Source organism: Sinohyriopsis cumingii, chromosome 1 (genome assembly GCF_028554795.1).
Source record: "Sinohyriopsis cumingii isolate HCF-2022 chromosome 1, ASM2855479v2, whole genome shotgun sequence".
In the NCBI taxonomy this organism is placed as follows: domain Eukaryota; kingdom Metazoa; phylum Mollusca; class Bivalvia; order Unionida; family Unionidae; genus Sinohyriopsis; species Sinohyriopsis cumingii.
In genome coordinates, this window is record NC_142961.1 from 21,594,355 (window position 1) to 21,613,089 (window position 18,735).

Genomic DNA, 18,735 nt, shown 5'->3' on the forward strand with positions numbered 1-18,735 from the left:
TTGTTGAGAATGCAATAGCTATACTCAGGCGTAATACATAGATGCATATAGTTTTTTCCATGATTTAAAATAAATACATATATGGCAGTTAACTTAAAATAAGTTCAAAAGGTGAAAACCATTGGCACCGAAATATGTAATGTAATGGAACTAGATACGTATCAAAGCATTCTGTCATGCGCAAGTTTCATTTAGCTTCCTTACACATCGAAGCGCCAGCTATTTATGATGTCTTGTAAATGAATAACGCTTGGATAATCTCTGAAATTTGGGAATGAAGAGCGCTTAGTATTGTCTAAAAAATAACATATATAGGGTGTCGGGGTTTGTTTTCTCTTAAACTCACCTAGAGAAAGCTTTGTTAAGATGTATAATAAATCGGTATTTGTAAATGTTTCGTATTCGGTCATGGTGCTTTTGACAGACGAAATTCATTGCTTTCAGACTAATTGTATCACAATAAAATTTTTTACACCATTGTATACTTTTATCAAATTTATAAATAAACATGTTAAAAATGTCTTATAATTCAGGTAATTGCAATCTTTATTTCATATGATCGCGTCTGATATATTTTGCCTAAAAGTATTGACAATAGTAATGTTTCTTTATTAATGGCTGCTTTCTGGTCACAAGTTTACATGTCAAAGTTAGTGTACTATTAAAAACACAATTTTATCTAAGGGTGTGTTTGAATAAGGCACGAGAGCAAGGTTACTAACACGTGTACAATGTCAATGTGGGTTTTTTCTTAACACCAAACACATGTTCGAAGAGCCGTCAAGAGTCTCGTTCTCGGGGTTGAGAATCGACACAACCACTATACACTATCGCCGATTAATAAGACCCACAATTATCTGGCGACGTACTATGCAAATTTGAAAATTATCGAGGGCCAAGATGGTCGGTAATGGCAATTTTCAGTACCCATCTTAGGTAAATTGAATATGTATTAATCGGATAGCTCCAATTTGATACGTTTTTCTGCGGTTACGATAGAAAATGCACGAAGGCCAGCAGTCCTCATATTTTGTATAAAAGAGCTTCTTATTAACATTGTCTGACCCATAAAAACAGGAAGAGCGCGTTTTGAAATATAATGCTTGCAACCGGAGAGACAAAGAACACCGTAACATATCAAATGAGTAAAACAAATATTGTACTGATTCTAGTCCTTACCTGTTCTGGAAATATGTTTGCTGAACTTCTCAGGTTTAAGCTTTGTTAAGATATATTTAAGCAAAGAAAAATATATAGAACTCCATTATTTGTGTAACTGCGATGTTTGAAACTCATATAAACCGCTGTATTTCATTCTTAAAAGAACGCCTGATACAGTTTATTTCGGTTCGAGAAACGGTATTTTTCATGTTTTAAATACAAAATAATGTTACAGTTACGTAATTATAGAGAAAAGAGTTTATTTTATGAGTTTAGCACGGACGAGAATGGACCTTAAAAATAGGCACATTCATATATAAAAATCATGTTAGCATTCGAAGAATAGATGAAGCCGTGTCATTGTCAGTGTCAAACGAAATGTTTTGGTTTCTTTGTTGCATTGAACGCACCCCACCCTCCAATTTGTTGCGAAAGAGCACTTATTCTAAAAAAAAAGCCAAGCAAGACACAAGCAATGCAACACAGCACTTATTCGTTCAGAGCCATGCAATACACTGAAAAATACTAAACTGAAAATAAGTCCGGACCTGGAATATGAAATACACGTAATTATGTCTATTATACAGATTCTTGCACTTAGAGCACTTAAACAGCTAGTGAATGTATTAAAAAATATGAAGACGCTTTTGTAATACTGCACAACCGTGGGATTGTAGGATTAGTCTGTAAAAACGAGTTCATATTTTGTCATACAAATGCAGTAACATTTTTATTATACATAATCATTTTGTTTCTCTACCGAAGGCTTAATTTTAAACAATACTCTACAATAAAAAAGGAAACGAATGTATGCTGTCCAAGATGGATGCACAACCGTAGATTCATCAAACACAGTATCAATATTAATGTGCACATAGCTCCGGAAAGCAAGCTTTTAACTTCGTCGCGAACTCGATATTAGTTTGAAAAAACAATATAGTTTTGGTCTACTTAAAATTGAAATTTGGAGTCATTTTGTGAAGGAATGCACATTGAAACAGCTTTTCCATTTGATCTGAAATAAATGGATTTTATTTTTCTGTTGCTCCAACGCAAATCTGCTTTTCATCTTGTGATGGACTTAATTTATTGGGTCGATTCCGTACATAATGCATGTGATTTGAATCGTTGAATCAACCTCAACTGTGTTTATGTTCTGTGATTGCTTGTTTAGAATCACAATGTCGGGAGAATATGTATCTGTTTAAATGAAATTATCAAGAAAATACATTTTGAGGAAATTCAAGATGCATAAATGTAGGTTTATTTATTGCAACTCTTATTACCAGCTAAAGAATATGTATTTGTATGCCCTGTCACTTGCATGCTCTTTGTTGGAGGGACCCGAGTTAGGACCTGTATGTTTACTATCGCGTGCCTAACACTGTATCAAAATAGATGAACGGAGAAAATTGCCAAGCATGTATGACAGTTAATTTAGCCAGCGGAGATATTAGGTTTTCGTCGTCTTGGCTTTTTGACTCTAATGCCCTTAGTTTCCTACCAAAACTTTCAGTCGCATATTCTCCTTGAATTTGGTGTTTGACTGACTTGTAAAATGCACGTCTCTGATACATTTGCGATAGCACGTGGCCTCAATATGCTATTGTGTGCTATTTTGATAGCACTAGTCATAGTCTGTAACATTCTATTTGCAAAAGATTACGACTATTTATCCTAAATAACTGTTTAAGTGATCAGAATAGCAGTTTCAATTACTGCGTCGTTCACGCTTACATGCGAATTCGTTCATTCCTTTGATCTGCCTTTCGAATAGACGAAACAGTTTGTTTAGTTCATCCTGAAGCAAATCTAACAAATAAAAAGCTAAATGGTCTACTACATAAGTGTACACTATTTATTTACAAAGTTGTTTCTAATATACCTGATAATTTTTAAACACATGTATCGTGCAGAATGAAGCCATGTCGAATGGGAAAATACTGAACGATTCTGACAATGTAAACTTATCGAAGTAAAATGAGCATATAATAATTTCACATCTTTTCATACAAACACTACATCATCGTATATCAGGACGCATGGTATTACAATATGTAGTAGAATGAGGAGCAATTGGATGCCTGCTGATTGCACTAAATGCATGTTATGTATATGATCACTCGACTACTCCCATCACTATATCCCTGAACCAGAGATAATCATTATTTTTTTAATAATGAATTGGCAGAAATGTTAATTTAGTGTAAGCATGAATTAAAGGAGCATACTTTTATTTGAGAAACAAAATAACATCACGTTTCGTCGAATGATTCTTGAATATTCCTCTCTTCCAATCATTTCGTTCTCAAATTGTGGCAGGAAGTACTACTGCATTGCAGTTCTATTCAAGTTTCCCATAACATCTCGCTAAAAACACGCAGAGAGCTCGTTGTCTAAGTTATCAAAACTTACGGAATACTTGTGTAAACTAAGTATTGACAAAATAATGGTCTTATTGATGAATCGACCCGAAACAAATTATGTTCAATACGCCAATCACAACAAAAGCATTACAAAAGTAGGAGGGGCCCCGAGTGGCCGATTGGTCTAAAGCACTCACCGTTCCGGATCACTACCATCTCACTTCTGTCTGCGTAGGTTCCAGTCCGAGGCTCGGCTAGCGTGGGTACGTGGGAAAGCCTGCCAGTAGCTTCTCGTGGGTCGGTGGTTCTTCCGTGGGTTTTCCAGGGTTCTTCCTCCACCAGTTATACTGGCCGCCATGTATAGCCTATCCTGTGCTAACAAATGGCGTTAAACCCTAGAACAACAGCAACACCAAAAGTAGGAGACCCGGAAAGTGGATATTTCCTGCACCTTTTTTCTTTGTCAAAGAGGATTTAGTTGCGACGAATTAAAAGTCACCGTTTGCTGATATGCCAGATGTTTATATACATTGCTTTCGACCTTATCCTTTATAATGTATGATATGGATATGGATTTGGATTTGGATTTTTTAAAATGTAGCTTTAACAATTTTTCAGTCATATCGCTACGATCTCTGCAGTGTGGCAGTTTATAGTGATGTCTAGCATTGGGGCATCATGCCGCAGACATGTAGCATGACGTCCCACCGTCACATTATCCTGACACCAGGCCGACCAGTCCTAACACTAACCTCTTAATGTTGAGCGTCAAGCGAGGCAGCTGGTAGTACCATTTTTGTAAGTCTTTGGTATGACTCGGCCGGGGATCGAACCCATGATGTCCCGCATCCGAGGCGGACGCTCTAACCACTAGCCACCGGTGCAGTTTTAATGTATGAAAGAAACCACTTGTTAAAGACAGGGATTATAATATGGTTCTGTTTAAATGCTTTGTTTAATTTTTATAATAAATAAATACAAATGAGGTTACCTTTTCCAATGTAATTATGGTAGAAGCGATTACTTCTGTCCTAGAGAATACTGTGATATAAAATAGAAAATAAATTACGGCTTGCTTGTCACTGCCTTAAAGACCAACCACAATTAATTCATTTCTAAAACAATTACTGAAATCTCGTTCATCTGCTTGCTTCTATTTACTCAGATCATCAGTTTGCAGAAAAATAGAGCTTGTGTGTGGAGGTGAAATGTCGAATTTGTGAAATATTAAATACAGCCTCTGTGGGGAACTGAAATGTCGAATTTGTGAAATACTGAATAGAGCTTGTGTAGGGAGCTGAAATGTCGAATTTGTGAAATACTGAATAGAGCTTGTGTAGGGAGCTGAAATGTCGGATTTATGAAATATTAATCACATAGACCGCATATCAATGCGTCTGCCATGGGAGGGGATGAATGGGAAGGATTCATTAGCTCATCACTTGCTCAGACAATAACAGATTCTCCTGTACTAATCTAGTAGTTATGAGTTTGACTGCTCCGATAACATCTTAGAATTTCCAGACCTGGTGAAAAATATTGATGAAGAGCATAGCAATCTTTGTCAGCATTTTCTAAGTTATTGGGTCTAAAAGCTAAACGTCTTCTAGAGCAATTGACATATAGAAGCGTAAAAGAACATTACCATTTCATATGCCAAGTTAACTTCTTCAAGGTATATATTTTGCATCTAATTTGCAATCTAAACCGAATAGGTTACTTTTTTGTTGATCTCATAATGCGATATTTAACTACTTCCGTCGGAGAAGAATGATGTCACCACGGTGGCGATATCACTTTGGATCTACTTTCTTTTTCCATATAAGACGTATATTTGCCCTTATATATGTTATTCAGATCCCTATTTCCAACATTAGGACTATTTCATTTTTCTTCATATTTTTCTTTATTCTCCCTACCTTTTTCTCCTTCCCTTTTTCTCTATCCTCTCTCTCTCTCTCTCTCTCTCTCTCTCATCACAGGATGACTAAATCTTAAAAGTGTCGAGATTGTTTACCCTTTTAGTCTTTCGAAAGTGTAATTCATGTAATCAACCAGAGGGTGCCGCCACAATTTATAAAACAGTTTATAAAATGAATCCCTAACAACAATTGGACAACAACAAGTATCAACTTTTAAAATTACTTTCCTCATGAATCGTGCAAATTTCAGGACGTGCCAGATATACAGCTTCTCTCTCGTGAATGCGTTGTCAACATAGCCAGTAAGATGACTTTTGTATTGAAGCTTATATAAAATTCAGTTATATGCCATTTGGATTCCATGCGTCCTGGCAAAGAAAAGACCAATCAGTGGCAAATAATTATATTAAGAAAGAAGGGAAGTTAGAACAGCACACTGACAAACGTCTGAGCTGCGAAATGAAAAGGTCACATAATCTCAATTTAAAATATGGTACTTTTCGGAGAAAAACTAAAAACGACGTACACGTAGTGCTCGAGCAGAACTGAACACCTGTCAAGTTGTTCATAGTACATTCCTAATCAAACCTCAAACCATTGTAAAGACATATATTTCAACTTTATTTCTCGCTATCCCATATGATTCTACAAATACAGCGTCGCAAGTCGAAAAACTACTGTCTTCTCAAATTGCTAATAGCGCTAGAAGCATATACCTATTTACACGAAAACAGTTATATTTGTTAAATTTGTATCATTTGTTGGCTTTTCTTAATGATTATATGTTATATACATTTGTTATATACATTTATATTTTGTTCTTAACCTTGACCAAAATTAAGTTCACTGTATACCTTACCAGGGATATTTATTTGGTAAACAACAAAATACATAGCAAATATTTCTCAGTGAGTTTGGATTCAATATTTAGATCATTATCAATAGAGATAAACATGTTTATTTGGGTCTGGGTCTAGAACATCAGATTTCCACATGGAAATTCCTACATTTGTTGACCACTTTTACTGTTCTAGAAAGGAGGCTGACCTACATCCTGACTCTATTAGTGTGTCTTAGTTTTTATATAATATTGTTTACTAGATGTAGTACTGATTCTTGGCTTTACATCTTGAATCAGAATCAGACATTTTCGTTTTGAGTTTTTCATTTGTATGGAAGCACTTAATCAAATTATTGTTATTCGGAAATACAGAGTGATCATCATCAATATTCTTGGAATGAATCATTAGTTTGAAATTATAGTAAATTCAAACAAGACGATTTTTGGATTATATTACTGTGATATATCAAAAGACTGTTAGAATATCATCACACTTCAGGCCATTAGCACATTACATCTTCGTGACTACAGGCATATTAACGCATTCGATATTGTAAATGATTTTGAATACAATAGAATTCAATTGGAACTTCATACAGTTGGACTTGTGATGGAAATTTTAGGACTATTTGGGAATTTATTCACAATACAGTAAATTCTTTTCCGACTTTATTTTTGTATTATAGGGAAATAAATTATTTGTTGAATTTTACTAAACTTGTTGGTTATCGCTCTTTTCTGTTACATAGTTTAAGACCATATAGTCGTAACACGACAAAATATCACACATTCATTGAACTACGTTGTAATATACACATCGATATACATCTGACTTCATGCCGAGTATAAAGTAAGTTCAAAATGTGAAAACATGTAACATAGTATGTCTTCAATTTAAATCTGAAAAACGTACTTATAATTCATAAAAATCGTCTTTCGAGAAGTAATGAAAATCATATGTAGGTGTAATCAAAAAGCATAAATCTGCACATGTTTTATTCTGTTGTGCCACAAGCTTACCACAGAATTTAATAAAAAGCAAAGTCAAATTTGTTTTGAAAAATTAGGAATCAAGTATATACCGTGTTATGGAAGCTGTTTGTGTTGATCGATTTATTCTTACAAAAATATTGATGATCGTTGAATGAAGAATAGTTCAAAAAATCATCGAATGATCTTTTTTTTCAAACTGCAGTTTAGATCGTACATTTAACCCACTGGTTTTTCTTAATTTAAATCTTTATGTTGGACCATATCTTGCAGGAATTGATGTACATCAAATGGAATATTAAGTATGTTTAAAAGCTAGCTGCATTTTCTAGAGACATTTTCTCAGATGATCACGCAACATTGAAGCAAACATGAATCATTGAAATGACACAACGAATTTTTTCAAGGTTACTAGAACCGTATGCCAACAAAATTATTTGAATTATGAAAACAGTTGATCAGTAACAGGTATTTCAACTTAAAACCACATTTCAAAATTTGTAAGTATAATTCAGTATACCGCAAATAGTAAAAATCAAATCCCTTTTAGCGTGATAGAGCTATTACAAAAACCCGGCAGTAGTTCTGTGAAATGCCAGCTGTGAAGCAGGTAATGGATCAGTTTACACAGTCAAGATGGGAAGTCGTAACATTTTGTATGCATACGTGAGGCTTATACTAATATTATATCAAAATTATAGTGCTTTCAGAGTTGTAGCCACTGATGTATGGGATATGTGACTTTCAAAAACTGATATTTATCACTTTTATATTGTTAAGGACGCCGCCACAGCAACTATCGGAAAGCGATGCATATGTTTTGTCATTTACAAGCGAAATAAATTTCACCTTTAAAGGTAAAGTTGTTCCTTACCGGATGTTTACCGGATGATGCCGATCTGTTTTGAAATGTTACGAGTCAACATCGGCTTAATAAGTAGAAAATTTGAACAGTAGAGAATGTTAGTGCGAAATGTACTTTACTTTGTATCTCAAACACCAAGAATAATTATCAAAATGACAGATCGAACATTTGAATGTTCACACTAATTGATACATGTATCACAGGACAGAATTTACACCGTTGCCCAGCAACTGGATGTACTTACAGATTCTTTTTCATTATTGACAATAGTAGAGATAAATGTTTTACAAAGGCGGAGGTCTAAAGTGCATAACGAACGAAAGCTGATTTAATTCCCAAAGGTAACTTTCCCGTCGAACAATAAACTAATGCGTTGACAGCATTTTACAATCTAAGAAATCTCCATCAAATCTAGATATACAATTGCAGATCCTTTTTTCTTTATTCTTTATCTTTCCTTACAAAATAATGACAGGGAAATGTATTCACCAAAGTATTATTGACAAGGCAATACGGTTGTTAACTTACAATCAACACATTATTAATATAATTGCTAATGCCTGACAACATTTATATCACAATGCCGATTTTCTTTAGAATCTAAAGCGAGCGGTGTTTCATTTTCCAGTATGAACGACGTAAAGACAGTAGAAGCATAGTGATTGGGCAATAAAAAATAAATTCCGGCACAAATCGTATCACATATAGAGAATGCATGGTTTAGTGTTTTATGCAGAAGGTCTACGAAAAATCCGTTTGTCGTATCGCATGTTATCTACTCAAAGTCCCATTACCAATGTCCACAATTAGGTAAATTCTGATAAATAATGATATTTTAATTTTTGTCTATTTTATCTCAATCAAATTACATTTCCGTTGAATATCAGTATTATTGTTTGGTTCTTGTGCAAAAACGTGCAACTATAACCGAAACAAGGACAGAACCCTGTATTGTTCCACTCGTTCAATCCATGTATTTGTGACCCATCTCAGGATTTGTACATATAACATATATTTTGCGAACAATAATATGTGCTCCTTAAAAACGGGTGGTAGTTTCCGAATAATGCGATTGTGCACAAGAAAAGCTCATTGCGCGTTGAACACGATCAAGCACTTTAAAACAAATATATATATATATATATATATATATATATATATATATATATATATATATATATATATATATATATATATATATATATGGTCTCATAGCCAACAAGATTCACCGAAATACTTTAAAAGACTTGCAGATAAACTAAACTTATTATCACAAGTATAATGTGTTCTAAACTAGTTACTTCCCGTGTGTTGAGTCTTTTGATCAGTATAGTTATAAACATTTTGTGCATTGTGTTTAACACATATATTCTCCTTTAATCATTCGGCTCGCTAATGCGAGCACTGTAATATATCGCAAAAACGTTGCATGTAGACGTTGGAGGAATTCGCCGTATCAATCATTTTACTGAAAAGTGGATTGAGAGAGAGAGAATATTTTGAAAACAATCTGACAGAAGATGAGAGATTGGTGATATCGACCATTTCTAGCCATGCTTAAACAACTTTTAACATAGTATTATTTCAGATGTATGGTAAAATATTCGATTCTGCTGAGAGTCAGTACAAGTTATAATTGGAATCGGAAATACATTTAACACTGGGTTCGCCTCGTATCTTTAGAAAATGAAATGCCTTCAAATACAACACATTATTTAGTTGTTCAGAACATAACTTAATGACTGGAAGAGGATAATGATACAGAATGGACTGGATCAATAGAAATGTAAATGCTACATTTCTTGAAGGTGAAAAATTCCATTGATTGACGCCCATTGTATACGAATTTACGACAAAAATATCCCAAAAATTCACTCATTCATGCCTTCAATAGAGTATTGATAAATTGGATGACTCATAAAACATATGTGTGATTTAAAATTTTAATATGCTTTTTGATTTAGAATTTAAATAAAGTGATTGTAAATGTTCTGTCATGCCGTATGTAGGGCTCTGTAAAACAGGCTTTTAGTAATATTGGTTTCTGGCCTATACTACAGGAATAAGACCTTGTTTAAAGGAGAAATTAAGATTGTTCACCCACGACAAGTCGTTTTTCACTCGGATTTCGCCATCATGGAACATAACCTGCCTTGGGTGAAACAAAATCTTCAAATCTCCCCCAAAAGGGCAATATGTGTATCAAGAGTACACCAGTGACATAATGTATAGTATCCCTGAGTTATCGGGTGGGTGGGTTGAATTGCTATAAATTAGATAATTTTTGTTAGCCAATTGGAAGTCAGGATCTTATCTTATGACCTACTATTAGTATTCATGTTTGTTAATTATAACACAATTGTCTAGTTAAAAGACGTCTTTGAAAGTACTTTACTTCATTTCAAGTAGCTTTACTTTCTTATTTATTTAACAAATACATATTGCAACTTGACAATGAGGCGCAAGAATGGTGAAGGCAGAGGCCTTGGACACCGAATTTGAACATAGATTTCGTGATAAATCGTTGTTTTGCAATAAACAAGCGAATAGGACACAGGAATACACATTTCATTGAGATGTTTGACCGCATACGATACTCAGCTATATTCTGCATGAAAAAGAATCGGAATGGAGGTGAAATGTAAATGGACTTTATAGGAGCACAGTTAATATTGTTATTAATAAGCCGTAACATATCTTTTCCATTTAGAGATTACAGTGCATATTTACCAGAATGGTATTGGATAATAGGTACTGTGAAAAGTAACAACTTGACAGTAAGCCTGTAATACAAAGTCTTAAATTTAATTGACTGGAAGTTGCAAAACACCAATATACTGTTTGGAAAACATTTCGAGCATCTGGTCAGTTGTAGTAAATGTATATCCATCAGCTTGGAAAACATTTCGAGCATCTGGTCAGTAGTAGTAAATGTATATCCATCAGATCCACAACTGTGTGTAGTTATACACACTAATGACAATTTAAAGTTACCAGGAACTGATATCTAGCTGAGACACGAAAATGGCTGCCATACATCCACGACAAAATGCACTTTCATCAAGCAGGCACTTTTTTTCTGAATACGTTCCTATAATACAAGTTCAATCTAATATTGATTTCGTAAAAGTTAATTCGATGATACTTCCACTGTATATAATTCATTCTGAAAATAGACTCCTTTATCTGCGTGGAAAATATATTACTGTACAATTAAAATCGACATATAATACATACATTTAGGGGATAAGATAAACCGAAAGAAGTTTCTTATCTCGACAATAGTTATTTGTAATTACACATCCTGGTGCCCTGATCTATAATTTTGGGGGGTCTTTTCAAAGGGTTCTTTTTCGTGGACCAGTCTGTACCGTGTTTATAAGTATCAGCATGTCAGCTATCTATACTTTCCTCAGAATGTAAAAATTGTATTTGTGTCTCATCTGTTATAATTTGTCATCTATCGTGGAGAGCCATGAATACCATAAGTTTTGAAAACAAATTTGAAATGATTAACATTTTAACATTTAAAAAGCTCGCGTTTGGGCAAATAACTCATGCATGGATACTATATTGAATTCCACGTTCCTTTACTTCTCTTCGGGAATCAAGCTGGTTTAAACAGGTCACTATGCGAATTTCTTTTTGTTTTCAATTTATATCGGTTGGATTAAAAGCCATATATAAAACACCCTTCTTCTAAACTTTGTATCCTCTCTCCTGTTGCTGTGTGGGTGTGTGTTTAAGTTAATTATAATCCATTCACGTTGACAAATATAAATTGATTTACTCTGGTTTATAATCTATTAAAGTTTGAAATTGATAGATACATCTTGATTTTCAGTCGAGTATTTGGGTGTATTAAAATGATATAACGAAAGAAAACCCCAAATGTACAGGCAATTAAATAATCTGCGGGATAAGGACGCACGTGCCTTTAGTCACAATTATTTGGCCCAAATGGAAGGCACCTATCTGCAAGGGCTTTCTATCATTGAAACACCTTGCATTAACTGTTTAAACTGTATTGCAGACGACATGCATAGTATCACATATTAATTAAACAAACAGAAATCAGTACATTACCATTGCAAAACAATCTGCAAATATTTTGAATTGTTAAATGTGTTTCTGTCGGATCAGATAAGTGTGAACGTTAATACGCGCTATAACGGTGTGAACGTTAATACGCGCTATAACGGATTGAATTGTTGTAGTAATTTGTACCTATAGATAACTTGTTGCTTTTTATCTTTTGTAGTATATTTTCTCAAAGCAGATATTAGTTTTGGTGCTAAACCTGTTTTGACATACTAAATTCCAGCAGAAATGAGACTAATAAACAACTGAATCGTATTGATCACCAAAGAAAGAACATTAGTCTAGATAAATTCCTACATTGACTCACATATCTGTCTATAAACAGGTTTACTTTCCATTAAGTACACATTTTTAAATTTATATATATTGCAAACGTATATAAAAAGTCGTAGTCTTGTTGTTTTAGACACATCAAGTAAATGTCTTCACTAAATATATTGTAATTAATCTTACTTTTCTCTCCAATTTTGATGATGCTGGTGCCCTAGAAAGACACCGCAGTTATACAAGTTGGTATTACTTCAGTTTGCAACTATTACAGATTTACCTGCCTACCTGCATATATTATGTCTGTCTGTATTAATGGATTTATGTATTTATGTAATTAGACATAAATACACACATACGCACGCACGCACGCACACACACACACACACACGCACGCACATACATACATACATACATACATACATACATACATACATACATACATACATACATACTTACATACATACATACATTAGATAAAACGTACCTGGAGGTATTGAACCAGCTTGCACATGGTGAGACCCAAGAACCACGACTCTGCAATGGTATGTACGACGCTTGGAGGTAGACATATTAAGATCACGAAGAAGTCAGCTATCGCTAAGTTTACGAGGAAGTAGTTCGTGACTGTCCGTAGATGTTTGCTTTGACAGACCGAATAGCACACCAGTAAGTTTCCCACTAAACCAAGGATAAACACCACGAAATATAAAATGATGAAAATCCACTCATAGTAAGAAGGGTAAATGAAGAGTAGAACATCATTTAGCCATTGTTCCCTTGTGATGCACGATTCTCCTGAACACGATATATTCGTGTCATTTTGTTCGTGAGTTTCTGCTTGCTTTAAACTATCGGTATGGTCCATTGTAACTTGTAAAACTGTTTCCTAAAATGACTCACTTCTCTCAAGCATAAATTCTTCACGTTTACCCAAAGCACGACATTACAACACAAAACAGTTTTTACTACGAGGTATCTTGTTGCTCTATTTTAATACCTGCGATTTTCTTTTCTATTTATGACGGTATGGTGACAATGTTTACCGGACACTTCAGCCCTTTATTTTATGACGGTATGGTGACAATGTTTACCGGACACTTCAGCCCTTTATTGTCTGAAGGTATACGATAGCACATAAGTCGCATACAATCGTTTTGCTACTAAACCTGTCACTTTTTTTATACAGACAACGCCCTTTCTCGGAGCTAGTGATAAGAAATTGACAAACTCTGCTTTATCTTCATCATGAATCTCACATAACTACATCACTGCTAAATTGATGATTTTTCCTCAACCTTAATTAAGAGGTTTTTTTTTATATTGCACAATATGATTATTCCAGGCGGAGAGTTATGAGAACTGCAAACATACAATTATCAGAGTTCCGAGAAGGCAGACAGAAAGAAGCTCAATGCAGGTTTCCACAGAAAGGTTTGGTCTTGCAGCTTTCACTTGTTATATATGTTTTAGCGTAGTCGCAGCCTCCTTATTAGCCAGCGACAAATCAGGAATCGAAAACAGCAATGCACTTCAAGACAGGGAACGATACCATAGGCTGCTTCTCTGTATGGAAGTCATATCAATTCTCAATTTTGAATGCAGCGGTGATCTTTGCAGCTATATAGTAACACGATTTCTCGATTGATGTGCTGACAATTGTAAGATATATACAGCGGGAAAGAGCACTCTTGTACATTTGTTACCAATCTCCTTCTTGCAATTGTTTAGTGCCTTCCATCACCTTTTAGGAACAAAATAAATATCAAGGTTCACATATATGGCCTTCAGTAAAATATCTGGCACAACTTGACGATTATAATTTTGAGGCTGAGAAAGGCAGAAGAACATCTGCGTCTATTAAAGCAAAACGGAGATGTACTGGTTTATTTTGGGATGCATTATATTAATAGTCTGGTAATAATTTGGGATGAATGTCGTGCCGGCTATGTTGTTGTATAACAAACAGAGAAGACAAAATGTATTTTTTTCTCTTCAGATTAGAACTTGAACAAAGCGTAGGCAGTTTAAGGAAAGAGACGCAAAACAAACAACCTACTTAATGACCCCTTATTGATATATGGTAGGTTTGACACACTTTAGGTCTTCGCATAAACTTACTTGTGCCTACCGTTAACACAAAAACAATCACATATCAGGGAATAAGTCTGGGTCAGTATGGCTTGGCTGTGATGAAAAATAAAGAATCAAAATTGAATGTGCGCACACTCTCATCGGGAAAAGTAGGGTGAATTTATTTTACATTTTCTTTCACCTCAAGATAAACATTTCCACAATAAATATGTGCACATAAATAATATAATATAATATAATATAATATAATATAATATAATATAATATAATATAATATAATATAATATAATATAATACAACACAACACAACACAACATAACATAATATAATATAATACAATATATCACACAGTAGGCCTTATTTTACATGGGTCTAGATCAACTGCCATCATTTAAAACTTTACACGCCTGTGTAGGGAAAATTCATAAGATACGTTATCGAATAAGCCTTATCCCTATCTCTTTGCAGAAAACGCATTATTACTTTTGGTGTATACTGATTTCTTTGCCATCGACGCTTTACTTGTAATTAAAATTGATTCAAAGGTTACCAATCACTCAAGCCATTTTTCCAAAATAATATGATTTATATTCCTATAATCATGTTCTGTACTACCAATATCAGCAACATTACTAACACGACACAATAACATCTAACACAAAATAAGCAGCTGCACCATCCTAAATACAAGACCTCTAACCAATGCAATAAATGGTAACAACAATAAGACCGCTCCACTGGCTTAGTGATTAGAGCGTCCGCCTCGGATGAGGGAGGTCGTGGGTTTGATCCCCGGCCAAGTCATACCAAAGACTTACAAAAATAGTACTAACAGTTGATATGACTGGTCGGCCTTGTGTCAGGATAAGTGACTGGGTAGGACATCATGCTACATGTCTGCTGCACGATGCCCCAGTGCTAGGCATCACTATAAACTGTCACACTGCAGATATCGTATCGATATGACTGAAATGTTTTTAAAACCAAGTTAAAAATCCAAATCACGCACACACACAACAATAAGAACAATAAAGACTACATTCAGAATAACATCGCCAGCAAGAATAAAAATGTTACATTTACTTCATATCATATTGTGTGTGTGTGTGTGTGTGTGTCTTTTCTTCTAGAATGCTACAGATCCTGTAATATCCATGTCTTTAAAAAAAAAGTGCACTTTCTATATGGAACTGTTCTTCTCTAGTGTTATTGTGTGGGATACAATATCAAAGCCGCCGTTTCGGCTATGATGAACTATACCGCATTATACAACGTTATCCTACGACACTTTCGAAGAAAGAAGCAACAATGAATTTAGTACATAGTTACGACTGTATGGTCTTAAGCTAACTAACAGAAAATTGCAAAACCACTAAATTTAGTAAAAGAAACACATAATTTAATTCTCTAACTTATAAAATTGAACTTTACTAGGAGCTAACTATTATGAATTAAACCCCACATAATCCTATCACCAACCTAAAGGCATATAGTATGAATGTGCTGATTGTTACGTATATCTGATGTAATTCATGTTTATTTTTAATTTAATTGTTTGTCAGTTTTAAATATTTCATTATTTTATATGTTATTATAATGTAAATTTATTTACTAGAGAAGATACTTTTTCAGAAAATTGTTCGACCTTGACTGTTAGTTTATAAACACCAGGTGTTGATCTAAATTCTGAACTTGTTTCAGAACTTGTAGCTACCTTTGTAAACAAGTTCTTTTTTTATTGATGATTGTTTTTTCCAAGTCATGATGGGACTACATGATTTAAGATGTAAACCAATATTTTCATTTTTTATTTCTTGGCGTAAAATGATTGGTTTTTCCATTACGCGCATTTGTTAGTTTTAATAGATATGCATTGAGAGAGATTTCTCAGTTTTGGGCTTTTTAAACTGATGTCAAGTTATTTTGTTGCAGCCAGATTTTTAGTTATAATTTTCCTCAGATCAGTTGGATTTCAAAAGGATTAATTGTTTTTTTCTCTGGAAATATTTTGAGGAGTGTTCACACAGAAATTTTGGAAAGGCATTGCTTACAAATTTAATTTGGATATATAACACCGGAGTGCCATTATTTGTATTTCTACAAGGAACTGTAGATAAGCACAGTACAGACTACAGCATACGTCATCGTCATCCAGCTTGGATTTTCCATCAGGATTTGAACTTGAAATTATTAGAACATTTATTACTAGGACTTTTTGCAGTTTAATTCGTGGATTATTCTTAGATTATTTTTGGATTTGATTTTTGAAACCGTAAGTTCTTCTCCTTTTTTCATTTTTACAGAATTTTTCCATGAAAATAAATTATTTGTTGAATTTTAAAAAGCTTGTTGTTTTGACTATTTCTGTGTTACTGTTTATTCGAGCCTAAACACGTAACATGATGTACCAATAGATTTGAATGAGGTGATGTGCCAATATATTTGAATGAGGTGATGTGCCAATAGATTTGAATGAGGTGATGTGCCAATAGATTTGAATGAGGTGATGTGCCAATATATTTGAATGAGGTGATGTGCCAATAGATTTGAATGAGGTGATGTGCCAATAGATTTGAATGAGGTGATGTGCCAATAGATTTGAATGAGGTGATGTACCAATAGATTTGAATGAGGTGATGTACAAATAGATTTGAATGTGCTGATGTACCAATATATTTGAATGTGTTGATGTACCAATATATTTGAATGAGGTGATGTACCAATAGATCTGAATGAGGTGATGTACCAATAGATTCGAGTGTGCTGATGTACCAATAGATTCGAGTGTGCTGATGTACCAATATATTTCAATGAGGTGATGTACCAATATATTTGAATGTGTTGATGTGCCAACAGATTTCAATGAGGTGATGTGCCAATAGTCTTTATACGTCACAATGACATAATTCAGAATTTTTTTGAATGAATTCACAATAATCCGAAAGTAATGGTCCAGTCTAAAATGTCAATGAGCACATTGTGTCCCAATGAATAATTTAAATAAATAATTCCCTTCAAATTATAAATGAACACAACTAAAAGTGATTTCAGAAAACCTGATATTAAATTAGGAATGAACAATTGCTTACACGGTATTCCTCATATACAGACTGTCACCTGACTGACGTCTTGACAACACTGTCTTCCCTCTCGCGCACTGCTGACAGCGGTTGTTTCTCCTTTCTAGTAGGGTATTGTTCTCTCTCTCTCTCTCTCTCTCTCTCTCTGTTTCTGTCTGTCTGTCCGTCTGTTTGTCTAATTTGTGTAATTTTTTCCATGACTTTGGTTCATTATTTTGTCTAATTTTTGTAATTTTTTCCCATGACTATTATCAAAAGCTGGAGTTGGCTTACGTGCATAGGGTCTATTTTAAGATATAAAAGACCATGATATTGCACAGGGTCTATAAATAGATGCTTATGTACTTCTTGCCGGTTACTAATAATATAATTATTAGTAAATATGTCTATAAGATTCTACATTTTCCCATTGGACAGGTCGGGCAGTTGGCATCTTACAATAATTAAGTTAATTCCTATTGGATAATTTAAATTAAGTGAGTTCTTCTACGATGTTTATAATTTGCGACTGGTCACGTAGGTAGTAGAGAAAACGTACTTGTTTTAGCTTTTTTCAAATATATAAATAGCTCGGATGGTGGGGTGGATGGTGTGATTGTTTCTCATTCTTACTTTATGTTGTAATGTCAAATCTTCAGAACTATTTTATGTTGTATTTATTATGTTGTATTTAGAGGGAAAAGACGTGTTTGAATTACTCAATCTAAACAGAAAATGAACCTTGGACTATAATATTTATTTTGGATCTGTTCTGAATTATTCAAAGGCATTCTGGACAACGCCATTTTGACGACGTCACATTCTTGGAGGACAGTACATTTCCGGTTCTTAACTTTATACGGAACATTTCAATCTTTTGGACTTTAATGGAACTTTTCATGGATTTGGATTCATTTCAAAATTCTGTAAGTTCCTCTCACTTTTTCATTTATAACTTGTATAATTATTTGTTAAGTTTGATAAAAAGTTTATTTTTGCTTCTTTTTGTGACTATACATAATTACGTGTTTACGTGTCAAACAAATAAAATTTGTAAAAGTAATACCTT

At 34.0% G+C, this 18,735-nt stretch overlaps 1 protein-coding gene across 1 annotated transcript in view; it reads right to left on the reverse strand.

Annotated features, from left to right (window-relative positions):
• The window catches only part of LOC149806533 (orexin/Hypocretin receptor type 1-like), a 98,624-nt gene extending 84,689 nt beyond the window's left edge, over positions 1-13,935 (reverse strand). The window contains exon 1 of the mRNA XM_089954207.1: positions 13,001-13,935. Within this exon, the coding sequence (XP_089810333.1) occupies positions 13,001-13,381 (381 nt within the window). The 5' untranslated portion in view covers positions 13,382-13,935. The remainder of the gene's footprint in view (positions 1-13,000) is intronic.
• Positions 13,936-18,735: the final 4,800 nt, after the last annotated feature.